Below are 27,348 nucleotides of genomic sequence, written 5' to 3'. Positions count from 1 at the left end.
ATTCCAATCTAGAAGGAAGCCCAGATCAGAACCCTGCCATGGTGTGCTGAGATCCCCTTCTACTTTTGACAGCTGGGCACTGCAAGGGTGTCAGGTAAGACCCTGGGTGCCAAATGTTAGAGGACAATGGCCAAAGCTGCACAGGGGCCAGAGGACCTCTGGGTTGGTGTCTGGTCACTCTCCAAGCTCTTTGCAAGCCCTGTGCAACATCCCTGGAAGAGGTGGCTGGAGCAGCCCAAGGCCCACTGGGGCTCTCTCACGGCTACAGCTGAAAGTCTTGCTAAAGCAATGGGGAAAAACTGCAGCAGGCAGTTGCACAACTATCCCTCCCTCACTCCTGCCCTCTCTCCCTCCCTTCCTGCCTTCCTCTCTGTCTCCACCCCTCTTTTCCCTGGGACAGCTCTCCCAGCCCAAGGGGGCAGAGCCAGGCCCTCTCAGGACACACTGGAGCCTTGGCCTCCCCCTCTGCCCATTCCCCACCACGGGCACCCCTTTGCAGTCGCTGCCAGGTTTTGGGACGTGTCTCCCATGGATGGACCCCAGCAGGACTGCTCAGTAGCCGAGTGCCCTGAGCCTGCTGGGGATAATTCCTCTGGGCTGTGCCAGTCTTGGCCGGGCTGTGCCTGCACTGCCAAGCAGCAGAGATGGCAGCTCAAGCCTCAGCAGGGCTCAGGCCCAGAGGCACAGCAATTACCTCCTGTGACTGTGCCTGGCATGGCCTCCCTTCCTGCAGCAGAGGCTGCCCATGGGCCACTGCTTCCTCCGGGAAACGCCGCCTTCAGCACAGCCGCTCTGTCCACTTCTGCAGAAAGGGGCAGCTGGATCAGATGGAACCATTCCCCACTGGGGAAACTTCATGAGGCAATGCTTGTCAAAGGCATGGTTAAGGATCAAGAATCCCTGAAAATTTTTTGGCATTGGCCAGGGCCTACACTATCAAAACAGCTGCCCTTTCTGATCTACCTGGGGACCGAGAAATTGCAGGGGATCTCAGTGTGAGTATGACCCCTGCTGCACTTTGGGCTCCCTGCCTGCTGATGCCAAATGCCTTCCTGCAGAGGCTGGGGAGAAGCTGCAGCCAGGCCAGGCTGGGAAACAGCCTTGCAGGCCATGAAAGCAACAGTGGGGCAGCGAGGCTGCCATGGATCCGCTTCCTGCTGTGCAAAGAAAGCCCCTGGCTGCTGAGTCTCAGGAGAAGGCTGAGGGACATGGACCCACCTTGTCCTCCCTGCAGCATTTTCTTTAGCATTTTCCTCATGGGTTTCGATAGCACATGGAGTTTCTGGTGTCCTGCAGCTTTGTTCTTTCCACTTGGAGGACCTTAAGTGAAAATAGTTCCCCTTTGCAGGAATGGATCCCAGAAAACCAGTGCTCAGCCTGTGGGGTCAGGAGGGACACACGACTCACCCCTGCGATGGGAGCCGGGCTTGCGTACAGTTACCAACCCAGGAGCTGGGAAAGTCCTCCCTGCAGGCACACCTGTAACTCAACAGCCACAGAAGCTTCTGTCACCTCTGCTCATCTGCACAGGCAGCACTGAGCCATGGGAGAGGTGAGGGGATAGCACAGGACGGGGGCACAAACGTGCACGGCTCTGTCCTGACACCTGCAGCGATGCTGCCCTGGTTGAGCTTTGGGCTCTGAGCTGGCAGCTCTCCCAGGGGGAAAGGCCTTCACCTACCCTCGCCATCTCCCAGAGCCTCAGTCCTGGACGTGGGTTGGGAAGCCAGATCACCTTCAGCAAGAGGCTTGGCTGCAAGGAAAGGCAGGACAGAAGAGCTCCCGTGGCTGTAGGAGATCCTCAGGCTCCCTGGGGCTGGCAAAGGAGCTGTGCAAGGCAAAGCCCTGGGCACAGCCCCTTCCCTCTCTGCTCCTCTCCGTGGCTGCACAGAGCACATGGAAGGAGACACTGGCATTGCACACAGGTAGAAGACTGACAGCTAAATGCTCCTTCCTCCCACTGACAGCGATGCTGTGGGATCACTCAAGGCTCCAGAAGGGAGCAGAGAAAAATTTCCAGAATCCTTCAGCCCTCACATGACCTTAACACAAACGGCACATAAGTGAGCACTTCCCACCTTGACAGATTATTCTGTCAGTACAAGTGGCAATTCAGAACTTACCTCCAGCATTCTCCGAGATTTTCAAAGTCTCATTCACCACCGATCCCAAATAATTCAAGTCATGATCCCAATCTAGAAAGAAGCACAGATCAGAACCATGGCCATGGTGCGCTGGGATCCCCTTCTGCCTTAGGGAACTGGGCACTGCGAGGGGTTTGGGTAAGGCTGTGGGAGCCAGATGTCAATGGACATGGCCAAAGCTGCAGAGGGGCTGGGGAGCTCTGGGCTGGCTCTGGTCACTCTCCACCCTCTTTGCAGGCCCTGTGCAACATCCCTGGGGAGGCAGCAGGACCAGCCCAGGGCCCCTGGGGACTCTCTCCCTCCCACAGAGGAAACCCTCCCTAAAGCCCTGTGGAAAACCATCCCCAACTCTTCCCAGGAGAAGGAAGTGCTGTCCCAGGAAAGGGAAGCCAGGCCACGGGCTCACCTGCTCCCTGTGCTCGCTGTGGAGCAGCCTGGGCAGCCCTGTCAGGCAGGGCCACTGCCAGGAAGAGCAGGAGGAGGAGGCGCAGAGCAAAGGCCATGGTGCCTTGCCCTCTGCCAGTCCTGCAGCTCTTGCTGCCACCGCTGTCCTGACACCGCTGTCCCAATGTCAGCACCGCTGCTGCCGCCGCCGCTGCTGCCGCAACAGTCGTGGTCAAGGACTGACTGCTCGGTCCTCGTGGTGCTGTGCAACCACGGGGCTCTGGGACCTCTGTGACCTCAGAGCCTGCTGTCACCTCAGCCTGCTGTCACCCCACAGGCTGCTGTGACCTCATGGCCAGGGTGGAATTGTGTGGGGAGTGGGATCTGCCTTCTTCACTAGGGAGCTCATCCTGCCCAGCAGCTCTGCCCAAGGGCTATGACAGGGTCCCAGCCCAGCTGATCCCACAGGCTGGGGGATGAAGGGATGGAGAGCAGCCCTGCTGAGAAGGACTTGTGGCTGCTGCAAGGAGAGAGGCTGGACATGAGCCAGCCATGTGCCTCCAAAGGAGGCTGCCCAGCAGCTTGAAGGAGGTGATTCCACCACCCCTCTGCTCTGGTGTGAGCCCACCTGGAGTACTGCATCCACCTCTGGGTGCCCAGCACAGGAAGGACATGGTCCTGTTGGAGCTAGTCCAGAGGAGGGACAAAATGCTCTGAGGGCTGGAGGCCCTCTGCTTTGGAGACAGGCTGGGATAGCTGGGGGTGTTCAGCCTGGAAGAGGGAAGGCTCCACGCAGACCTGATTGCTACCTTTCAGTACTTTAAGGGGGCTTGTAAAAAAGACAGGACAGAACTTTTAGTAGGGCCTGTTGTGACAAGACTGAGGGGGAATGTTTTCAATCTAAAAGACAGTAGATTCAGACTAGACCTAATGAAGATGTTTTTTACACTGTGGGTTTTGAAACCCTGGCACAGGTTGCCCAGAGAGGTGGGCATCCATCCCTGCTGACATTCAAGCTCATTCTCTGAGCAACCTGATCCAAAGGTGTCCCTGCTCACTGCAGGGGACTGCACTAGATGGCCTTTAAATGTCCCTTCCAAGCCAAGCCATTCTGTGCTGCTGTGCACCAGCAGAGCAGTGCTGGAGTAATGCTGGGGTGATGATGCTGGCACCTGTGTTTCGGTAGTTGTGCCATTTAGCTGTTGGCCAAGAGAGGATTGATGGGCTGCACAGTGAAGTCTGCAGAGAACAGTGTGCTCAAGGAGAAACAGGAGAGGAACAGGGCTTCCAGCTCAGATAAATGCCAGCATTTTGCTGCCCATTTCTTGTTAAGAAATAAAGCAATGTTCTGAAGATCCCTTCAGTGTGGGTGCACTATTGGCTGTATCAGTGCTTGTGTTCTGTAAAACAGGTGAGCTGTTACAGCTTCTTGCCCCATTTACCACTGGATAAAACCCAAATACTGCATTGCTCCATGTCTCCTTTCTTCCAAGTAAAGGCAGATTTTGTTCATTCTTCAGTGGGACATATTCATCTGTTGACAAGCAAATTCTTCTTGCCACTCACACAATGTTGATTTGCACTAATCCGATTATAATTAAGACCGTAATTTATCAGAGTATAATTAAGACCATATAATTAATTGTAATTAAGGCTGATGGATTGTGAGGCAAAATGTTGCATCATTTGCCCTGGAGAGAGTTTTTCTCTAATTCAATGACATTTGAAGACAGCTGTAGCCTACCATACTTCTGGCATACTAGAAATGAAAAAACAGCCATGGAAACAGGCTGTTCTATCCTTTCCTCCTCCTCCTTCTCCAAGGTATTTTAATCCCTGAAGTCTGAGCTCTTCAGCTGCCTCACAAACATTGTTTTAATTCACACAGGCATCCATCAGGACAGTGGCTGTGAAGCTTGGAACAATGTAGGTTTAGAGCAGCAAAAATAATAATCCATTTCCCAGGTTAAGCCAAGCATTTCCCAAATAACTCTAGTTACCGTCAGGGATGTTTCCAAAAGTATCATAGTAAATGTTGGGAGCGGGGAGAGAGAATGTGAACAAAATTAAGAATACAGCTTTCTGAGATCTTTTTTATTCCTATAAAAACAGAGTCAAAATTGTTTATAGATAGAACATTAACTAAGAAGTGAACAACAGATTGTCAAGTTAATTGCTTAGGAAACAAAAATATCTAAATAAAAATAAGTTAACATGTGGATTTATAAGAAAACAAACATACTAAGAAAAAATAGACCTACAAAATCTAAAACCAATAAGGCTGCCTCATCTGTCTCAATATCAAAAAAAACCAAAAACAAACACCATTGAAAAGAATCAGATCCTCAACCATTACTACATACAGGACCCTCCAGGTAATGGGAATAAACAAAGGAACTTTTGGACAGTTTTTTTTTCTCCTTGGGCTGGGGGAGCTGTCACAGGGAAGGGAGGGTCAGGAGTGGCAGTGGCTGCTCAGGGATGGGTTTGGCCCGTGTCCCTGGAAGGAGCCACTGCCCAAATCAGCTGTGCAGCCCCCGGGCTCTGCTCTCAGCTTTCTGGGCTCTGTTGGGGGGCACAGCCTGTGCCAAGGGGTGGCAAGGTGCCTGCAGGCCCCAGCTCTGGGGGAAACAGAGAACGTCCTGGCCGTATCCAGCGTGCTGCCAGCTCAGCAGTGGAGCACAGCACAGGCTCACGCTGCCCATTGCTCCCACAGATGCAGCCGGCACCACAAGACATGCTCAGAAGATCTGGGAGAGCATGAGAAGAGTTTTCTACCAGGGAACACATGGTTTGACTAAGTTAATGGCCATTGTGGCTGGTGGAGCACTTTTCCTGATGATGTGCTATGCTGGAATCTGGTATTGCTGGAAGAGAAAAGGGTGAGTGTTTTGCTGATCTTGGCCTCAAGCAGTCGGGAAGCACTCCCAGTGAGGCTGCTGTGCACTTGTGATTAGTCCTTAGTTGCCCAAATAACTCTGCCAAGAGTTCTGCTGCTGCCCAGGCCTTTAATTGGCCTCTTAATTGCTGGGCCTTGTCCTGGGGAGCCCGCTGGGGCTGCAGCCAGTGCTGGCTGCCACTGAGGCTTCCTGGCCAAGAGCAGCCCCAGGAGCAGCGGGCAGAGGCAAAGCAAGGTGGGCAGGAGAAAGAGCGGGGACGAGATTGCCCTTGAAAGGCAGAGGCGCTCTGGGGCCCGCTCCTTGCCAGGGACCCTGCCCAGAGCCATCCCCTGCTCGCCGGGGCCTTGAGGGGCAGCTGTCCAGCTGGGCCAAGCTGTGCCAGCAGCTCCAGCCGTGCTGGGGAGCCTTGGCCGCTCTGGGCCCTGCTGTGCAGGAGGGTCCCTGCGTGCCAGCGGCAGCTGGGGGCCTCAGCCACCTCCTCTCTCCACAGGAGCACCTCTGCACCTTCAGAAGAATAGCCAAAGACTTTAATCACCGAGAAGCTGACCTCTCATCCCCACTCTTCACCTCTGTCTCCCTCTGCTCTGCTGCGGCTCCATCCCCATCTTGAGTGCGTCCCAAGACCCACACCTGCAAAGTGAGACCCTCTGCCCCTGAGCCCCCTGGCCCTGGTACCTGGCCAGGACTGAAATTGGGCAGCCCCTGTCCACCAGAGCAGGGCTTGGCCTATGGTTTTTGTTCCAATAAAGAGATGGAGATTTCACCTCAGTGTCTGGCTGGTACCACCAGCAAAGCCCTCATGCACCAGCCCCTGCTGAGCTCCATGTCCAGGAGCAGCCGGGTGTGCCCACAGTGTGGACAGGCAGGAGCCAGGCAGGGGCTGCCATGACCAGTGGTGGGGCCACGAGGGGCTGGGGGAGCCCATGCTGAGCGTCCCTGGGCTGTGAGGGCACATTTCCTTCAGTGGCATCACCTGGGCCTGCACCTCATGAGGCACCCAGGGCTAATTTGGGCTCTCTACTAAGGTGTGCAGGGATCCCCCATGAGGTGTGCAGTGGGGTGAAATTGAGAGGGTTTTTTCCTCTTCTCAGCACAGCAAAGGGGACACTCTTGGCTGAGGTTTTGCAGAGCTGGGAGGAAGCCTCTTGCGAGCCCTTGGGCCCGGCCTGTGGGCACAGCGGGCAGGCAGAGCCCATCCCTTGAGGCCAGTCCGGGCTGCTCGGGCCGGGCCGGGCCGGGCCAGGTGAGGGCCCCGGCAGGGAAGGGCCATGGCCGTGGGCTCTGATGAGGCTGCCGAGCTTCACCCTGGCCCTGTGCTGCAGCCAAACACACATTTACAGCCACAGCCATTCTCTGGGGCACAGGAGGCCCCCAGGGCTAGAACTGAGGCCATGACTTCTCACCCTGAAGGGAGGCTGGCTCTCTTGGTTTGGAGGGCACAGCTTAGATCCCAGTTCCTTTTGTAAACCTGCTGGGGAAGTGTGGAGGGGCAGAGAGTTCCAACCCTTCTCATTGGGAAGTGTGGCTGATGCTGTGGGGTTTTTCAATTTTTTGCCCTCTGAATTTGTGTCCTGGAAGAGGGTTAAGTTTGCTTGCTCTCACAAAGGCCCTTTTCTTCTTGGTGCTCAGTGGGACTGCAATGCAGCCGGGGTTGAAGGAGGATCTGCAGCCGCTCGGGCCATGATTGTGGGACACCGTGTGGGACCTGCTGCTTTTGGCTGTGCTTTGTGGTGCTGCTGGTTCAGGCCTTTTACAGTAACTGGCTTCAGTTCGTTCATCTTGTCACCATGGCTGGGAATAAATCTCTTGAACACCCCTGTAGTATTAAGAGGCAGGCATTACTTTCTTGAAGTGCTGCATACACAGACCATGGGGATCACAGGGCCTTCTTGGTGGGGTCTTCAGGGAGCCTGGTGGTCATTGAGGGAGGAAGCTGATTCTACTGGACAAAAGAGGGTTTTCCATGTGTGGAAAAGAATAACCTCTCACTTCTCCATCCCTTTCTGTACAAAGTTATACAGGCAAGTGCATTCAAATATCTCTATCTGCCATGTCAAACTATGTTTCTTTCTATAACTATCTATCTATCTATCTATCTATCTATCTATCTATCTATCTATCTATCTATCTATCTACCTACCTACCTACCTTACTAATCTATTTCTATGCATGAGGTTTTGTTTATTTATAAATTATGACACTTCTATTGAGAGCTGGAAAATGATACCATCCATGCTTGATATAGCAAAGCTTAGGTTTAGGAACACACATGAACTGTGATTTCTTTCTTGCTAGACATATGCTGGCTTGTTTAGATTGACTTTGAACTGATATCCTGCAAAGCTGGAAAATGCCTGGTGGCCATTGCTGTGATATCCTTAAAAATCCTTTTTTCATTTTTATTTTTTTCTTTTGTGCTGGTTGGTAAATACCTTTCTTCCTTGAGCTGTGTGCTGGCAATACTGGAGGTAGAAAATAACATAATACTGCATTTTTTGGATACTTGATAGCTGTCCTGTGAAATTTTATTGTAGTATGTTCTGTCTAATACCCACTCAGAATTAAATCAGCTGGTCAGCTACTGAGCACAACTTACTGCACAGCTGCAGCTCATGTTTCCACAGTGCAAGTGGCTTTTTCTTCTTCTGTACGTGTATCAAACACAACCAAGTGCAAGGCTGCTGACAGAGGAAAGAGCCTTGTTTAGTGGAGCCTGGACTTTGGGAAGGTGGTAGCTGTTAGATCAACACCCAGCAAACTGCCTAAATTCCTTTTTGTGACTGCTGTCTGGTGACTTTGGCCTGGCTTCTTGAGGAGGTTCAATTTTCATTTAGAAATGGCACGAGAACACTCCGTGTGCTCCCGTGGAGCCAGGGCTGTCCCAGGACACATGGAGCTGGGACAAACGGCACATTGATTTTCATCTCAAGAAGCCACCTGAGCTCCTCATGGCAGCAACCCCACGCACTGCTAATGGATCCATTACAATTAACTCAGCACACAGCTTGGAACTTGAAGCTCTGACATACGGAGCTTGTTCAGTTCTGCCATGGAGGAATGGAGTTTGAAAACAAAGAGGTTTAGCAAGGAGATCCACGCACAGCTAAACTCTTTGTACTCTAGCAAAGGAAGTCTTAGGATGCAAAACCTCACCCATCCTCTGGTTTTACCCCTCCATTGAGCCAAATTCTTGGTCTTCATTCCTGTGTCAGTAGGAAAATATGACAGGGAAGTGGAGATTTTCCTTGGCTTCTTCAGCTGGCCAGCTTGTAACCTCATCCTCTGCCACAAACAGGAACAGACAAACTGGGATTTTGTTATGAAACTTACTTGGTGTTTGATTTTACCCAGAAGTAACTGAGATTCACTGAAATATTTACAAGCCATAAATGATGGATTTTTTGTGGTTGCTAGAATCTTTCCGATTTTACAACTTTTCTGCTGCACGAGAACCTGGCACTTGCAGAACTCTTGCCCCATGCACTTCTCTAGTGCTTCTTGCAGAGAAGTGCTTTGGGATTAATCAGGATGAGTGCCACATTCACGTGTGGTTTATGGAGCCCACAGGACAGGGAATTGTCTTTGCTGAGGGCACTGGCTGTCATTCCAAAACCTGCATCACTTTTTCTACAGTAATCCTTGTGAAAAAGGTTGTTCTTTGCCATAGAGATTTTTAGTCCACATTTTTTATCTCAAACAGCCAAAACTTTTCCATCTCACAGGTTTCTGATGCTGATTTTTCCATTCCAGTCTGTTGTTGGCCTTGTCAGGAAAATTCATCTACAAACACCAGAGGTTTATGTCTAAAAAGGAGACAGAGGAGTCCTTTTACTTGATTTGAATAAAGGGAGAGGCCATGGGCCATTCTCCTGGGGTCTCTCAAATTTTTGGAGGACACAGCCTCCTTTTTATCCGAATTTCCCAGCCACGTCCCTGTCTCTTTCCCCACTGGCTGAGGTACTTGAGAGGTCCAGACTCCCCGGACTGCCTGATACCCAAGATTCCCCTCTAATGTATAACCCTCCTTCTTCATTTTTAATTCTTATGGAATTTATGGTTTTCCCCCATTGTTTCTTTCATCTTTCAATATCAAATTTCATTTATCAGCAAACTTACAGTTTGTTTGTAAAGGCAAATATCTTTCTTCCATTCATCAATCAGAGGAATCCTTCCCATTGTTTCTTTTATCTCTCAGTGCTAGTTTTATTTACCAGCAGACCCACAGCTTGTTTCTAAAGACAAATCTCTCATTCCTCTCAACCTCTCTTTTTAAAAAAAATTTCTTACTAATTGTCTTTACAAACTTTAGTTATCATTGCCTTTATTTCCTATTCCTCGATTTTTTTTTTGTTTTGCAATTATTTGCAGTGACATCAATTTCTGTCCTTTTGTAGCTATTCCTGGATTAGTAGCTATGGCTACTACCTGCATCCTTTTTAGCACACGTTTAAGAAATTGTACTAAGCAAGGGATCATGCATGCTAAAAAGATTAGAGTTGCTACAGCACAAGAAAAGCATTTCTTAAACCCACAGTTTACTAGATAACCACGAAAACATATCTTATTCTCATTCTTTCCATGTTTGGACTGATACATGAGTTAACTTTCCTATTGCTTTTGTAATTTGTTTCACCACCTTTTAGCTATCATTTAATTTGCCCCACTCTCCCTTCTTCTGCTGACAGTGTTTGCATTTCTAAGCTCTCACACGAAGCTTCTACCTGCAGTTCCATTTAAATCTGTTTTGTTGGATCTGGACCAGAACCTATTACAAAGGATTTGAGTTTTGTTTCAGTGTTGCTACTTCTACTGATCATCACGGACAACACGTGTCCTGCTTATGGAATTGTTTTGGGGGCAGCTTAAAAATAAGGGCTCCAAAAAACCTTCTCTTTCCCCTCTGCTTTATAGCCTTCAAAATCTTTTTGGTAATTATGGAAGGAACACCTTGCTTAGCTGCTGGTGGTGAACTTAACAAACATTTGATTCTATTTGCCTTGATATCTGAAACAATTATAAGGAGGGAAGCTGGGGGTCTAACACTCTGAACCTAAAGTCTAGTCAGAAATGCTTTTTCCCACGTATGTGCTTCTTGTTCTATTTAGACAATAAATGCTTTTTTCAGAAGAATGAAGCCACCATAGACTTCGTTCTTCATCTCAAAATCTTGTTTATTATGGACTTAACTCGTTGTTTAGGTTTGACTGTGCTGGGCAGCCACGGCCAGTCTTCAGATCTTCCTGGCCTTCCACAGACTTCACAATTTTTCAGGTAAAAGGATTTGCTACTTCTTCTCTTATGGTTAAAAATTACTTTTCTACTTTTGGTTTCAACTTCAAGTGGCTGACAATATCAAGGTAAGATTATTAAGGCAGACATTTTAATGGTGTAATTTAATTTCCTAACTTAACTTTTACTTTCATGTTGTCTTTACACGACCTGTAGAGGCGAGTGAAGGCACAGAAAGAGCTTTAACATAAAGAAAACAATGACAGTGAGGATTGGCCTCTAATGACTGGAGATTTGAGAGAAGGGATGCCCACACAAACTATTTCAGCAGCCAGGCTGTGGGAGGCACACGGGGCTTCCCCTGATGTTGATGGCCTGGCTACTGCTCCAGTCCCCTCTTGTGGAGCATCAGTGGCAGCCTGCCGAGCTTCTCCTCTAGCTGAGATGTCTGAATTTCTGGGGCCTTAGAGACCTTGACTCGAGAGGGATGGCTCTACCCGTGTTCAGCTCTCCTGACGGCTGTTTCTGTGCTCAGCAACACTTGCACAGGTCTACACTACTTTGCTGCTGCTGCTGCTGCTTCTCTCTACTCCTTCACTAGGACTCAATCTCCTGGCTGGATGTTGTGAACAGCAAAGTCTAAAGGCAGGCTCTGTGCTAGCTGAGCTTCTTGTCAAAGAGCTTTTACAAGAGACACTATCCAGGCTACATATTGTTTCCAATAGATATCCTTTATCCCTACCCCCAGGTAATTCTCAAGGCTGAGGATTACCAGGATAAGGAATTCTAAACATCAGTTCAAAGGGAGATAATTGAGTATCCCCACTGGGTCTGGCCCTTCTTCTTGCCCAAGCCAGTGGCAAGAGCTGGCATCTTAGTTTCTATCACCAGCTTCAGAAGGTGTTTCTTTATTTCCCCATTCATCTTTTCATCTCAGCCAGAACTCTGGGGGTGCCAGGGGCTATGGAGGTTCCATTGGATCCTTAAAGCAGTCAAAACTCTGAGACATAAACTTTGAAGAATTTAAGAATTTAGAGAAGCCGAGGCCTTCATTAGAAAGAAGCCTTGCTAAATCTAAACAAAATAAATAGATGGGCCTTGCTAAAATTAAAGGGAGCTAGAGAAACTTTGCTAAAATTAGAGGTTAATCGTTGGCTAATAACTAATTGTCTGTCAACTCTATGCTTGTTCAGCTGGGCTTATAATGAGAAGCAATGAATCTGGTAAGGAACTTGAAGAACAGAAGAGAATTGCAAATCAGAAACTCCTGGAAGACATGAAACTAGGAGCCCAGCCAAGGGTCCATTTGTCACTTTGCATTGAAAAGGTAGAAAGGTCAGAAGGAGGAAGAGCCATATCCCTTCCCTCCCTTCTCTCACCCCTCCTCATAAAAGGACCACCAACTCATTTCAAGGAACAAACTACGCATGCTTAATTGCTTTTTTCCTAATTAGCATAGGAAGCAGAGTGTGGGTGGCAACGGGGTTATGAATATGCATTTGTGTTCCATATTTCTGGAAATAAAAAGCCTGTATTCACCAGTATTCGGGGCCGTGTGTATTAAGGGTTGATCTGACACATCGGCCCAGCGCTGCTAATAATCATACACTTTTTAACCCTAAACCAGTTCAAGAGTCTTTGTCTGTCTCAGTTGGATAGTGATACTAGATCATATCCATATTTTAGTAAATCAGTCTTAGAATGCAGCCAAAAATTGCATGTGTAAAAAGGAAAAGAACTGGTAGGTTTGGGAAGATGAGGATGGATTTTGTTAACAGCACATTGGAAACAGCACCAAGAGAAGGAACAATTGTTTTTGGAATGCTCCCATGTGAAGGTACAGCAGGTTTTAGTCTTGAGCTCAGGTTTGTTTGTCCAAGTGAAACAACAACAACAACGGTGATGATGATGATAATGATAATAATAATGATAATAATAGTAATAATGATAATAATGATAATAATAATAATCAATAATATATATTTATATCCAAAATTAAAAATTGATAATGTGCAATAATGTTGACAATACTAATTTGTGAGCTTAGGTTGCTCACTGTAACACTAAATACCCTACAAAAAAGGACTAGCAAAGGCCCAAATGTCAATGGTAAATTTTGTGAATTGTATACACAGAATAAAGGAGGAAGGGGTGAAGTTGGCTGTTTTTATATGGTTTGCTGATGCTGTGATGTGGAATGCTTTGTCTGTTCCTGGGAAAAATACAGTGATTAAAACTGCTGGGTTTTTCATGTACCACACTATCCAAAAATGGCAGGATTGGTTCCATGGCTGAAGAGGCTGTTAATAGAGCAGTTGATAAAATGAGGAGATGGGAACCTGTCCCGGTGGAGAACCCATCTCCCAGATGGGCTCCATGCCCTTAACAATGGGCCCACTGGGAAATGGAAACCCCTGGGTGTGCACGGCTGCACCCAATTTGCAAACACAGCCATGGACAGTGAGACTTGGACTGCCTGGGAAATTGTTCTGGCTGTGATGGCCCCTGCCAGGGCCACCCCAGAGGCTGCAGGGCTGGACCTTCATGCACTGGAATTCATTAGGAGAAATCAGAAGCAAATGACAGTTTACAATACAAGAATAAGAATTCAGATTCCTCCAGGACACTTTGGTTTGATAACTTCTCACTGGAGCTTGGCGTTGCAAAGGGTTCATGTCACGGGAGGAGGAATTGATGCAGATTATCAAGGAGAAATTGAAGTAAGTCTGTTAAACAATAGTGAACAAGATTTGGTTTTCCACCACAATGCAGGGTAATACAGTTATCAATATTGCAGTTTTAAAAAAAATTGTAAAAAAAGGACATCCACCTGAAATCACCTCCATTTGTGGAGATAAAAGGTATGGATCCAGCAGTCCTAATAAAGGACTAATAAAGTCCTAATAAAGGCTGATGTGACCCTGAGGGACTTCCACACCAATACCAGACAGGAGCCTGGCTGTCCCTCAGGGACTGGGACCCAGCACCTCTCCAGCCGAAGGGAAAAGGACCCCAGCAAGCCTTGTTAGCCACAGACAGCGCGGTAAAGCTGAACAGCAAAGGACCTTGGGGACATTATTCTGGAATTCAAAAAATGCCAGCTCCATGGACAACAGAAGTATTGTTCCTAACGTGAATGAGGGTGAGGAAAAAGAATGAGTAAGCTTGTGATGGTAAAGCACAGAAATCCTTTCACATTGTGGCCTCCAACTAGAACAGGGCTTGGTTTCTCCGGAAGGGAAATCTCAGACAATCCTGTAAAACTGATAATTGCATTCCTGTGTTCCACAGCACAGTTTTCTGTCAGTGTCCCTGCACTGGATCCGTTACGAGTCAGAGCCCATTGACAGAGTTTTGGCCACCCCACAGGGTGAGCCCTCCGAGGGAACCCCATTCCTCCCAACCTGAGCTGAGAACATACCCAGCAATTAGTTACATTGAGTATTTTGGCTACTTTGATCTTTAAATTTTCAAAATAATTTTGATGACTAATGCCTTGATTAAACTTCAGAGGTGTTTCTGGCAAACAAAGATCCTGGCTGACTCTCAAGATACAACTTACAGGTGTTGGGGGTTAGGTGTCATTTATTTTCTATTTAGTTCTGGCTTGCCTGTGGAATTTTTACTCATGACTTGCAGGGAAAACTTAATTGCGGGTACCTGGTGGGTGCTTGAGGAAAGATAAAGAATTTGGCTGGGCCCAGGGGGGGAAGGGGGCAGGAAAAGGGGAGGGTGGGGACAGTTTGGTGGCTTCTTCAGCTTCGGAGAAGAACACTTTGGGTGCAGAGCTGTTGTGGTGGGGAGAAGGGAATTTCGCCATCACCCAGATGGAGCTGCTGCTTCTTCTCCTTCTTCCCTCTTCGTTGGTGGCCTCGCACCCCCTGTCCTGCCGGGACGTGTGGCAGTGCCAGCCACCGCCACGGAGCTGCTGATCCACCTCAGCCACTGGCCCGGGATCTCAGCTCATCCCTGCTGTTCCCAGCTGAGTGTTCCTCAGAGCCCTGCAGGAGCACCAGCACTGACTGCCAACCCGAGGGGGTTTGTGAAACAAAGCCTCTCCTCCATCCTTTCCCGTCTCAGCCCAGAAAGCTGTCACGGGGTCCCTGGCTCTGTTTTCTTGCTAACGCTGTAGTTATTGTTGTTTGTTTGCCTGGTTATAAATATTAGTAAAGAACTGTTATTCCTATCCCCAGATCTCTGCCTGAGAGCCCCTTGATTTCAAGGTTATCATAATTCGGAGGGAGGGGGTCTACATTTTTCATTCCAAGGGAGGCTCCTGCCCTCCCTAGCAGACACCTGTCTCTCAACACTGAGACATTTCCATGAGTAAATTTTACAAAGTTTTCAATAAAATTCTTATTGATAAATTTGCCTCCATTTCATTTCTAACAAGCTGTTCCTAAAGATCCCGTCAGGCTGTCTTAGACACTTTGGGCAAGGGATTCCTTCCAAGCTGGGCCACTTGGGGGGGGATGGGGGCGGCCCCAGGGCGGAGGGCAGGGTGTGCAAGGCCCCTTTGTGACACGCTGCAGCACGGTCACCGTGGGATGGTGGCAACGGGAGCAGATGTCAAAGGGCCCTTTGTGACACGTGCTGACATAGGAGCTGGCGGTGACAGGGCCACGCCACAGTGCTCGGTGCACGCGACGGGTCAGGACGCGCCAGAGCGGTGCTGTGAGGAGCCCCCGCACAGCGCACTCCTTTGTGTCGGACCTGGAGCTTTTCTGAAGCACTATTACTACAGGTGACCTCGAGGCCAGACCACAGGTCTTGCTGACCTGTGGCCTTGCTGAGCCTTCCTTCTTAAGGTTCTCTTGAGGGCAGACCGTGGGACTTGGTGACCCGGAGCTTTTCCGACGTGTCGCCCATCCCTGCAGTCTCTGCCCTTGAGACCAGACCACAATCCCTGTTGAGGAGCCTCCTGTCCTTGTGGCAGGAGCCCTCAAGACCCAAGTGCAGGACTCGCTGTCTTGCAATCTTGCCAGGACTTGAGTCTTGCAGGTGCCTTCCAGGCACGACTGCAGGACTTGCTGACTCTGAGCTTTTCTGAGCCATCTCTCCTGCAAGAAGCCATAAATCCAGTCACTGCCATGGAGCAGAGACCCCCAAGAGTGCCCAAGTTGGCCTGGCTTGAGGAGCAGGAAGAAGAAGGCTCTGGAGCTGTCCTGGCACAGGAGTCTGAAGAGGTGCAGGAGTTCCAGGCACCACAGGAGGGTGAGTTGCAGAGCTCGGCCTTAGGGCTAGTGCCTGTTGCCAGCTTGGCCCCATCCCATTACATGCCATGCCATCCCCTGGTGCTGTTCCTATGGAAAGGATTGGAGAGTCTGGAAGAAGATAGGGAGCAGCGACCCCCAAGAGTGCCCAAGCTGGCCTGGGTGGAGGAGGAGGAGGAGGAGGTCGAGGAAGAAGGCCCTGGAGCTGCCCCAGCACCAGAGACCGAAGAGGTGCAGCAGTTGCAGCCGCTGGAGGAGGGTGAGTGGCAGAGCTGGGCCACAGGGCTGGTGCCTGCGGCCATCTTGGCCCCATCCCATCCCATTGCATCCCATCTCATCCCATCCCACACTGTCCTGTGGAGACACACCCATGGACAGCACAAAAAAGGGGCTGGGGCTGCCCCCGCAGCAGTGGCCGTGCTGCATCCCCTGGGGCATCCCGGGACTGTCCCTGCCTGGGGAACGCAGGGCTGGGCTGTACTCTCCCACCTCTCCCGCAGCCCCTCAGCTCTGGCTGCTCTTTGCCAGATGCAGCCATGGATGGCACACAAGAGCAGGACACCGCCCGTGGCCGCTTCCGCAGAGCAGCGCAGGTACCTGCAGCCATCCCCACCAGCGCTGGGCCTGCTGGCACTGCTCAGCCCAGCACCGCACTTGGAGCACTCCATGCAACTTCCCTGCCTTCCTGCCCTTCTCCTACAGTTTCTTTACCAATTCATCACGAGAATTGGCAAGGAAGACACCAGACCTACGGACACTGAGGTCAAAGCATCCTCAGAGGTCTTGGTAGAACAGAGCAGCGCTGCCCAGCTGGATCTGCTTGTAGAGACGGCTCTTTTCAATCCAGAGCAAGTAAGCAGCCTGTGGCCAGCCTTTGATCCTCCAGCAATTGCTTGGCTTTCCCAAGCCACGCCTGCTGCTCACTTGAAGCTTTTGAGGCCATGGCAGTGGGCTGGAAGAGAAGCACTTGTCTGGGGAAGAAGCTGGGCACATTGCTGACTCCCTCTGCTAGCATTCCAAGTCTCCCTGTGCCTTCTCCAGGTGCCCGGCGTGGTGAGGTACATCCACCAGTGGCTCATGGCCAATGAGGCTGCTGAGCACAGGATGGACTGGGCCCTGATGCAAGTGGCCGAGGCAGAGCCCGATGATGTGGCCATCACTCTCCTGCGGGTGGCCCCAACGTGTGACAGGTATGGGGCCCAGCTGCCCCGAGGCCTCAGGGCTCCCCAGCCCATCACCCTGTACAGCCCGGCCCAGGGCTGTGAGCAACACAGACTTGCAGGGCCCTCTGGCTGCTCCCTTTGCCAGCCCTGCTACAAAGACGAGCCTGCTGCCGTGCTGCCAGCCTGCCCCTCAGGGGCCTGTCCCCACAGGGCTGGGCTGCCTGGCTGCTGCTGCTGCTCAGGGCCAGTGGGCACAGGCAGAGCTGGCGGCCAGCTCAGCTCCCCGCTGCTGCCCAGCCCACGGTGCTGTGTCTGACCCCGCAGAGCTGCTATGGCCATGTGGACGACCATCTTGCTCTCGCCCTGGATTTCAGAGGAAGTGACACCGCTCCTCATCAATGTGGTGGGGAGCTGGCCGCAGAAAAACCTGGGCACCTCTGATGGGGACAAGACGGCTGTCTTTTCCCTGACTGTGAGTTTCTGGAGCTGGCCTTTGCTCACCGCAAGGCCGGACGCCTCTCCAGCAGCTCTGTTACCTCCTTCCCCCACTGCATCTCCCTGCTTCAGGCACTGGCCACAAACCTGGCCTAGGGGCAGCTTCAGGGCCACCAGGCCCGTTGCTCCCCCTGCGTCTCCCCCGGCCTCTCCCTGCCACGCTCAGGCCCTGCCACACGGACGCCCCGGCACTGAGCGCTGTCTCGGGCTGCTTTGTCCTCTGCAGGCAACTCTGGTGATGTGGAAGATCCTCCAGGGGCCCTGTTGCCCACAGATCCTCACAGTCTATTTCCCCCGCCTCTTTGTGCATCTGCTCTTCCAAACGTACTTCAGTACTTTGTATATGACAGAAGACGTCCATACCTTCTGGAAGGAATGCCAGGAGCAACACGGCCTCTCCACCAGCCCCAACAGGTGCTCCATGCCACTCCTCTTGTCCCTGCCACTTCCCCAGCCTCAGAGCCAGCGCTCCCAGCGTCACCTGGGCTTTGCTGTGCACACAGGTTTGCAGTGCAGACCCTGAAGGCCCTGCTCTGCAGTCTCCACTTGGAGCATGTGGTGGTGGCAATGGAACGCAAGCGTGGCTGGGACACGCTGCTCTGTGCTGACACCCACCACTATGCCGTGGGTCTGCTGGCCAGGTGAGTCCCCCTTCTCCCCACTGCCTCTGACATTTGTGCCCCATGACCAGGATGCCCCCCACAGTCCCCGTGGCCATGGGCCTGAGGGCCTCGTCACCGAGGGATGGCCAAGGAGACTGCAAAAGGCTGTGAGAGGAGGGTGCCCAGGAGCAGCCACATCTCAAGGGCCCAAATACCCTCACAGGGTGCTGGGGCAATAGGACAACTGTGTCCATCAGTCCTGGGAGAGGTTTTTCACGCCCTTGCTGAGACTCTTTCTGCCATTTTCTGCCTTCCAGGGTAATGCGCCGTGCATCCGCCCACTTGTGTAAAGGCATCTTAAGCTACCTGCTTGAGGTGCTCAGCAAACCGTTGCCACACTGGGATGTCTCTGCCATGGCATTCCTTGTGGAGGTGAGCCTGATGGCCAGCACTACCTCGCTCAGCTCCCTGCCAGCCCTGTCCCCTGCCATAGCCACAGCTGCCTGGGACAGCACCCGTGCCCTGTGCTGCTACCTGGGCCCAGCCCTACGCACTTCCAGGCTCCTGCTGGCCGGCTCCCCTCTCACTGCCCTGTGCCTTTCAGCTCCTAGATTGCCTGGACTTGAGTGACTGTGGTGACAGCCTAATGGAGATCTTGTATAAGTACCTGTGGTACAATTCCACAGAGATGCATCACCAGGTGCTCAGGGCTCTCCTCCTGCTAAAGGACCATCCCTCCATGGTGAGAAGGGGGCAGCAGCTGAAGCCGTGTGGGCAGCATGAGGCTGGGCAATGCTGTCCCTTGGCCTTGGCTGGCCGTTGCCTTGGGCGCTGAGGCAGCTCCTCGCAGCTCTCCTGTCTCCTGCTTCAGCTGCCCGAGTGCTTTGGGACAGCCCTTTGGCCTCTGGGCCCTGCGGCAGCTGCCCGGGCTTTCACACACTTGTGTTCTGCACAGGCCGAAAGAATTCAGAGCCTGACAGGAAGACTAGTGCACCTCCTGTGGGACCTGGACAGTGACGTGGCCAGGATGAGCATTGCTCTCCTGAGCCATATTTTCACAGATGAAGACACCCCAATATCCTGGCGCAGGGCCCTGCAGCTGGCTGAGCCGCTCCTGAAACTCCTGGAAAATGTAAGGCTCTGTGCCCCAGCCACGGCCACTGCCTGCTGCCCGGACACTTTGTGCCCTGTGCATTTGCAGGCCTGCGCCAATGTGGGCCACAAGAAGCCAATGATGAGGTCATTTTTCCTTCCTTCCTTTCATACAGCCCCATAGCCAGGTGCAGCTGCTCTCCATGTTTCTCCTTCGAAGAGTGATGTCTTCAGCAGAAGAAGAAGGAAGAAAGCCCCTGAAGGAACGAGTGTACCAGAGCCTGCTCCCACTCTTTTTCCACTGCCAAGATGAGAATCGGCATGTGGCAGAGGTGAGGACTCCTGGGCTGCTGCTGCGCCTTGGCAGGGGGCTCAGCTGCCTCCTGCCCTGACGCAGGCTTGCAGGCTGCAGCCTCCTCCAGCCCTTGGCACTGGGACACTCCTGTGCCCTGCCTTGTGGGGCCATTTGCGGCTCTCTGCTGCTCCCCAGGCCTCTCGGACAACGCTCCTTCGCGCGGCTCACTTCCTGAAGAGGCCAGACCTGGAAAAAGCTGTCAGAAAGGAGAAGCTGTGGAAGTTTGCCAGGCTCGTGGTAAGGACGGCTGGAAGTCCCAGTCTCAGACTAGAGAAGCCCCCTGGCCCCGGTGCTCAGTGTGTGGGGCAGGCAGCTGTGCCCCTGCCCACTGCTGCACCCGGGGGCCGCACGGCTTCTTCTCCAGCCCCCTGTGGCCCCGAGCCGGGTGCCGATGGAGCCCCGGCCCAGCGGGGCTGCGGGCCGGGCCGGCACCGCGGCTCCCCGGGCAGCAGCCGGCCCTCTGCCCCCTCCAGAGCCCGGCGCCAGCGGCTGCTGGCCGGGCCTCAGGGCTGGCCGGGCACGGGAGGGCGCGACTGGCCGCAGGCAGCAGCGCCCGGCCGAAGGGCAGAGCCCGCGCCAACCCTTCCCTCCTGCCGCTCTCTCCAGCTGGCCGACCACAGGATCCCCTTGGCCGAGCACCTGCGCCGGGCCCTGCAGTACCTGCAGGACCCACAGGAGACCCTGCGAGCGGCGGCCATCAGGGTCATCGGTGAGTCCCGAGCCCGGGCTCCCTCCCCGCCCCGCCGCAGCTCGGCCCCAGCCCCGGCTGCTGCCCCGGCAGCGGCACCCGGGCCCGGCGCCCTGGATCCCCGGCTGTCCTCGGGGCTGCTGCTGCCGGCCTCTGGCAGCCGTGCCCTTGGGCTGAGTCAGGATGCGGCAAGGGCCCGGGCTGAGCCCTGCCGAGGCAGGAGGCCGTGTGGCCACAGGGCTGGCAGCGCCGCTGGCAGAGAGCTGTGCTGCTGGGACCCTGACAGGCTCTGTGTTCTCAGGGATGGCCGGGGAGCAGCTGAGGGGGCAGCAGGCAGAGCTCCAGGTGTTGTGCAGAGGTGAGCCAGGGCAGCGGGCTGACAGTGTTGGCTGTCGGGGGCAGCTGCAAGCCCTGGCCAAGCTGTGGAGGGCTCTGCTCCCTGTCCCGGTGAGGGACGGCGTGGGCAGAGCACAGTGAGATTTCAGGGCCACGTGGGGCATTTGTGGCCAGCAGCTTCGGGCTGACCCCCTTGGTCCCTGCTCCCTCCTGGCCAAGGCAAGAGCCGGCTGGCATGGCCCTGGCAGGGGGCTCTCGCTGGGCCCCCACAGCTCTGGGGTGTGACCGTGGCTCTGTTCGTCTCTCTTGCAGCCCTCGAACGCCTGACGGAGGACAGAAGCGGTGCCGTGTCAGACCTGGCACTTGAGACACTGTATGTCCTCCGGGCCATCCAGAGTGCCCGTTACTCCATTCTCCAGAGGATGGAAGACCAAATCCTCAGGGCATGGAGGACACGGCCTCGTCTGTCAGGCTTGGGCTGGCTGCGCTGCTGGAGATGTGCTCAGCGCTGATTTGGGACGTTCTGTTTGCTGGGGCCACCTGGGCCAGCCAGGAGTTTTTATTTCATAAGGATTGTTTTCTTCTATTTTTTTCTTTTTAGTATGTAAATAATATAGGATATGTTAGGGCTGAGAGGCTCTATCTTCTGGGGCCACATGGGCCATCTGTTATATTTTTTTTCATAGAGATTATTCTTTTCTTCGTTTCGTTTCCATCTAGTATGTAAATAATATAGGATATGTTATAAACCACAAGAGTCCCAAGACCTTTCTTTTGCTGCCCAGGTTGTGTGGGGCATAGGGGAAGAGAGGGAAAAGGGTTCTTGTGCTCAGCAACCTGCCAAGGCGTGCAGTGTGCAGGGGAAATGGCCAGAAGCCCCTTGGCCTTTGGTGGTTGTGCTGAAGCCACAAGCCCTGTGGCAGGCAGGAAGCGCCATCTGTGTCCTGCTGCCCGTGTGTTGCTGCCGTGATGGCTGAGGAGCTGCTGGAGCTCCTGTGGGGCTGCGGCGCTGCTGCCGGGCCAGGCTGGGGGAGCCCCTGAGGGCACGGGGTGCTGGGAGGCCGTGAGGGGATGAGGGGCTGCGGAGGCCCAGACGGGACAAGGCAGTGGGAAGGCACGAGGGGGATGTGTGAGGGAGTGGGTGGCAGGAGGTTCCAAGGGGACAGAAGGCCCTGGAGGAGCCGGGGTGGTGGGAAGCCCTGAGGAATTGGGTGTCAGAGGCCATAAGCAGCCCCCGGGCAGCCGCCTGGTCCCTTACACCTGGCTGCTCCGGTGCTGCCCCAAAATGTCCCCGAGGCCTGCAGCAGAAGGCCTGGAGGCTGGGACACCACCCCAGCGGGAGGGTGGGGACAGCCCGAGGTGCCCAGGCTGGACTGGCTGGGGACATGGAGGGCAGGGGCGAGCTGCCAGGCCACGGCCACTGGGTGCCTCCAGGAAGGGGCAGTGGGCAGAGGCAGGGCTGGCGGCCAGCCCGGGCCGTCACGGCTGCCCATGCCACGCTGCTGTGACCGAGGCCCCCCTGACACAGAGCTCGGGGCCCACAGAGCTGCTGCCACCATGGGGAGGGTGGCGATGTCTCCTCTGGCAGGGCTGCCCAGTGGCTGCTGCCCAAGCGGCTCTGGAGCCCACAGAAACAGCAGCAGAGTGTGCCCAGGAACAGCAGCAGCCCCAACGTCGGCACCTGCGCACTGAGGCGTCCGCAGCAGCCGGGTGCCAAACAGGGGGAGGCTGTGGGCACAATTGCCTTTGCTTTGGCAAAAGGCTTCAGCAGAGTTGGCCACAATGGCTTTCTCTTCACTTGCAGCCTCACAGCAACGCTTGCCAGCTTCAGCTGCAGCCTGTGCCCGTGACTGACTTGGATGGCCGTGCTTGAGGGCGAGCTCGCCTTCCACACTCAGGTGCCCCAAAGCAGAGGCACTGGCACCATCCTGAGAAAGAGAGAGAGAGAGAGAGAGAGAGAGTCTGATGGGGCAGCTGCCCTCCCTCTCATCTGTCCAGGCACCTTAAAGACACATGAAACCAAATCCTGGACTTGCTTGGAACAAAGGAAGAAGCAGCATGTGCTGAAAAAAAGCAGGGACTTACACGGCTCAGTTTTGCTCTGCACTTGGGCAATCCCAGAATCCCTGAGCACTTGGTGTTGCAAAGTAGCATCAACATCATGCAGTCTCCAACCACCCTGCCATGGGCACAGGTGGTGTGCAGGCACAGGTGTCACTAGAATTGGGAGAACACTTTTCCTTGTTGACCTTTTCCTCTCCTGGATTTCAAGCAAAGATGAAAACATCATCTGGTGAATGACAGGTGAATAGTGTAGGTCACAGAACTAGGAGTAGGAGTCTCCAGTGGCCCATGGTGTGTCCATTCAACCATTGTTAGATTGTCCAGTTGGAGCTCAGCGCGGTGCAGCCCGGGCACAGGCACCAGGCTGGTCCATTTCAGCATCCCAAAGCCTTGGTGGCTCCCTGTGCACCCATTGTCTCCTGAATCCATTCTTGAACTCCCAGTTACTGCTGTGCCAGACATGAGAACACAGGAACAGCTTGTTTGGCTCATTCTTGCCTTTGCTGCTCCCGCCTAAAGGAATCATCAGGACTATATGCTGATGGAATGGGATCGCCGAACAGCAGGGACTTTGTCTGTAGAGTCTAAAACTAAAACCTTGTCTGACTGTTCAGACACTCTAAAATCCAGGGTGAGAATGACAGCTTTGGTATGGAAGAATCCTAGAAATCTTGACTTGTGATTTTTCTAGTCAAGGATTTGAATGCCAATGTGGAAACTACCAAAATATTCAAACTTGTTTTCATTGGCAACCCCTTTGAAATGGCATCAGCAGAGCTCCAGGGGACAGGGTATGACAGTGGGGACAGTACTTGGCAGCTCATGGCTTCAGATGTGGGAGGTAAATATTTTGCCTAGGTACACATTGAAGTTCAAGTTTTCCCATGGTTTGGATTGACTGGTCATTGCAGGTAACTTTAATCAATGCAAAAGGATGTAAAAGCACCGTTCCTGGAGAATGTGCACTAGGGAGGAAATAGGGAGAAAACCTTGAACACAGCCAGCAGGCTCTGGAAAAATTTATAAAAATTAAAATTAAAAATAGATGTAGCTTTGTGACTGTTCAGACAGGACTCTTTGTGTCTGGAGGTGATCGTAAAACATTTTAAAATCTTAGGAAATTCGGGAACTCAGAAAGAAAGTTAGGCTTGGCAAGCCCTGGGAAAAGTAGGCCCGGGGAAATGTTAGGCCTTGTGCTTGCTAAAGATCATGTGAAACTGCACCTGTGTAATCAATATATGATAAATGATAGAATTGTTAGATGTGATTAGATATAATTATTGTTTAAAGAACATGAGGAACAATGTTAGGGGGCTGGGGTGGGATCACGAGAAATCCATGCTTGGGTAAAAACAATGCATACAATGGAACAATGTAAGTTTAATAATTAATATCTAAGTTGTATAACGATAGAGTATAAAACATGTTCAACTCAAAACCAAGATGGGTCAGATTTGGGTCTGTGTACCCCTGACACCCAGAGCTCTTCAATAAAGTACCTGCATATAATCATTGTGTGATGATGTGTGTTCCTGAACTCTAACATTTTGGTGACCCAGATGGGACCTTGTGAGTGCTGCTGAGCGAGCTGGCGACCCGATCCTGCTCCAGCCGGCACCGAGGGATTCTCGGGGAGCCCATCGGCCGCGACCGTCTGCGCTGCTCACAGCGTCCCCAGGAGAAGAGGTAAGGTGCTTTCACTTTGGTTTGGGTGCCTGCCAATAAGACGCAGCAAAAGCTGCGCTTGGTTGGGCTAAAGGAATTCCTGTTGGGATTGCCTGGGCGCCGTCTGTCAGACGACTGCGAAAGCGTCGCAGGTTTGGCATTTGTGGTGTATTGTAGTTGTGACATGGAGAAGCTTAAAGGGGTTTTGGGCAGCAATGCTCTCATAGCAGGTACTTCTCCTTTGGGGTGCTTATTAGCACACTGGAAACAAGGTCACTTTGGGGAAGAATTACATAAGGCTGAATTGATTTTGGTGAGATCTCCCCATGGAAAAAGACCCCTGTGACACTGTCTCATCTGTTGGTAGCTATAACCTCTCTCTTTCTTTACTTTGTTTTCTTTCTCCTCTCTCACTCCCTCTCCTCTATCACATAACCCTTGTTATCACTAAAATAAATGTACATTATTGCTGTTGTGATTTCAACTGAAATCCCTTGTGTCCTTTTTGCCCTCTGAGATCAAAGAAACTTCTCGCGACTCCCACTGGCGTTAGCGAATCGTGACATTTAAACTGGAGTCACGGGCAGGATTTCTGACAGACAGAAGGGGCTGCAGGTTTGTTGTGCAGTCTGTATTAGGGGAAAGATGTTATGCTCCAGCCGCACCCAGCCCGACACTCCCAAGAGAGTGAGCGGTGTCTAGAAAGCAAGGGGGGCAACTCAAATTTCCCACAAACTGCACACGCCGAGGTGAAAAGCACCCCACACTCACTTGAGGGCTCTGTCTGCAGAATTTCACAAATGATCTCTTAGTGCAAAAGGGTGGGAATGTTTTTGTTGTTGTTGTGTGTATGAATTTTGAGTGCTTGGTGTAGCGAAGAGACAATCAGAATTTTAAACTGAAAGAGTGCCACCCGAGCATATTTGGTCTTTTTACCCACACAGGGAAGCAAAAAGCAGTGTGTGTGTGTGTGTGTGTGTGTGTGTGTGTGTAATTGAAGTTTATACCTCCCTGTAGTGGTTTTCCCTTTGTAAAAATGACTGAAAAGGGCAGTGCAGAAGTTAAAGCTGCATTTTATGCTCTGTTAGCAAAACACAATGCCAGACCTGCTCCAAGAGGGGAAAAGTGGGCCCTTAGTTCCTGGTTTAATTTGGAAAATGTGATTGATAGAGTGTGTTCTTTACAAGATGAAAAAAAATTTAAACTGGGCAAAAATCAAACTCTACTCTGCTCAGTTTTGGGAGCTTGTTTTACAGCAGCTCTAGAAACTGGCTTTAAGCAAAGAAGTGAGGAAAGAACTAGAATAGACTCCCTCCAGAACCTAGTTGAAATTTTGCAAAAACAATTCAATGAAGAAAAGAGTAAGATCCATCTCTTGCGAGCAGCCCTCCAGGATGAAAATTCAAAAATGCTTACTTGCTAAAAGAAACAGAAGAGGGGGAAACCCCTGTCCTGAATCAAATTTACCCTCCAAAAGAGCTAATTCATTCCAGTAGAAATGATGGATCTGTAAAAATGGCAGAAGAAAAATCAGAGAAAGCAAAGGTGTTAAATGCATTGGCTCTCTTAAGGAAAACCCAGACAAGAGAAAAGAAATCTCTCACTGCCAGTATTGGTGGTCACTGGAGATAAAGAAGGGGGTCCCCAGCAAGGTAATAGATGGCTTCTCACTTCAAAGTTGAGTGAAGTTGTTTCTAATTGGCACTGTCCCAAGTTCATTGTATGGAATGCCCCATTGGATAACCCAGCACAGCTCCACAGGCTCTGGGCTGTGAGCCAAAGCCGTCTCCTTCTCAGCTTCTGGGAGTGGAGCCCAAAGAGCCTCAGAATCAGGGAAACTGGGAACTCTGCCTCTCATGGGTGAGCAGAGAGGCAGAGGTTGCTTTTATTTCAAATGCTCACGAGAAATAACAAAACTGGAGACATACTGATTACAGCAATAGTGTGTAGAGAATATTTGAACAGAAGGTGGGCATGATATTTTAGTAAAGGCCTGTCTGCACAAACCAGCTTTTGGTATAAGTTGTGATATTAAAGGCTCATGTTCTTGAAACTTTCCTGAAGCAGAGAGAATGAAGCAAAACAACATCCTTGCGTGTAAGAGCAAAAATGTAAACCTGTGTGGATTAACCAAGAGTAACTTGCTTAGCTCGGGAACCCTGTAAAACCCTATAAAAGTGTGCTGAAGATAGAAATAAATGGTGTTCTCCATACTTCTGTGAAGACTAGGCTGAATAGTCTGAGCGGTTTCTCAATAATAGTGGGTCCTATACATCCACTTTTTACTTTTGTAGTTAACACTGGAGCCCAAATTTCTGTGTTGACCAATAAAGACTAGTGCAGGATTTGAGAGCAATATATGGAATAACTAAAGATATTTACCCAGTGGTAGCTAATCCTTGCACATTGTTAACATCTATAAAAGAGAAATAGAAATGGTTTACTGGTTGATTTAAAAGATGCCTTTTTCTGCACACCCCTTGACAAAAAAAGTAGGAAACTGTTTGTCTTTGAGTGGGAAAGTCCAGAAAATAGAAGGAAAACTCAGCTCACCTGAACACGACTCCCACAAGGATACAAGAACAGTCCAACCCTATTTGGAAGGCAGCTGGGGAAGGAGCTGGAGATTTGGACTGAGAACAGGCAAGTACTGAGAAAACAATACCTGCTGTTACAGTATGTTGAGGATATACTGATAGCTACAGAAGAGAAAACAACCTGCATAAAGGTACCAATTGAAATTTGAAATCAGCTGGGAATGGGAGGATATAAGGAGTTGAAAGAAAAGGCACAAATTGCCTGGCAGAGTGTGATTTCCCTGGGATGTGAAATCTCACACGGGCAATGTAAGCTGGGTACTAATTGTATTCAAGCTATTTGTGCTATTCCAGAACCCCAGAACGTGCATGAGCTGCGAGTCTTCCTTGGGATGACAGGGTGGTGCTGCCTGTGGATCATGGACTATGGACTAATTGCAAAAGCCCTGGATGGGGCCCAGAAGACGCAGCCATTTACCTG

At 51.6% G+C, this 27,348-nt stretch overlaps 2 protein-coding genes across 3 annotated transcripts in view; both read left to right on the top strand.

Moving 5' to 3' along the window:
• Window positions 1–27,348, top strand: part of LOC147646466 (maestro heat-like repeat-containing protein family member 7) — a 321,428-nt gene that overhangs the window by 152,552 nt on the left and 141,528 nt on the right. Inside the window, exon 16 of one of the 2 annotated variants that reach the window (XM_086873401.1) lies at window positions 20,914–21,201. In XM_086873401.1, coding sequence (XP_086729527.1) covers window positions 20,914–21,113 — 200 coding nt within the window. In that variant the 3' untranslated portion in view covers window positions 21,114–21,201. The other variant, XM_086873402.1, reaches the window with a different exon arrangement.
• On the top strand, window positions 17,364–18,623 carry LOC147646469 (maestro heat-like repeat-containing protein family member 7). Its single transcript, XM_086873414.1, has 5 exons — window positions 17,364–17,505; window positions 17,755–17,942; window positions 18,032–18,169; window positions 18,448–18,562; window positions 18,606–18,623. Exons 1-5 carry the CDS (start codon window positions 17,365–17,367, stop codon window positions 18,621–18,623), a joined length of 600 nt encoding a protein of 199 aa, XP_086729540.1. The 5' UTR covers window position 17,364.

The sequence above is a fragment of the Cyanistes caeruleus genome, unplaced genomic scaffold (assembly GCF_971803275.1).
Source record: "Cyanistes caeruleus unplaced genomic scaffold, bCyaCae1.hap1.1 HAP1_SCAFFOLD_96, whole genome shotgun sequence".
NCBI lineage: Eukaryota > Metazoa > Chordata > Aves > Passeriformes > Paridae > Cyanistes > Cyanistes caeruleus.
This window is presented reverse-complemented; position numbering and strand designations above follow the sequence as displayed.

Coding starts and splice junctions, on each gene's coding strand:
- LOC147646469 (XM_086873414.1), top strand. CDS start 17,365: ATGGCCATGTGGACGACCATCTTGCTCTCGCCCTGGATTTCAGAGGAA. Junction 17,943..18,031: donor CTCTCCACCAGCCCCAACAG/GTGCTCCATGCC, acceptor CTGTGCACACAG/GTTTGCAGTGCAGACCCTGA. Junction 18,170..18,447: donor GCCGTGGGTCTGCTGGCCAG/GTGAGTCCCCCT, acceptor TCTGCCTTCCAG/GGTAATGCGCCGTGCATCCG.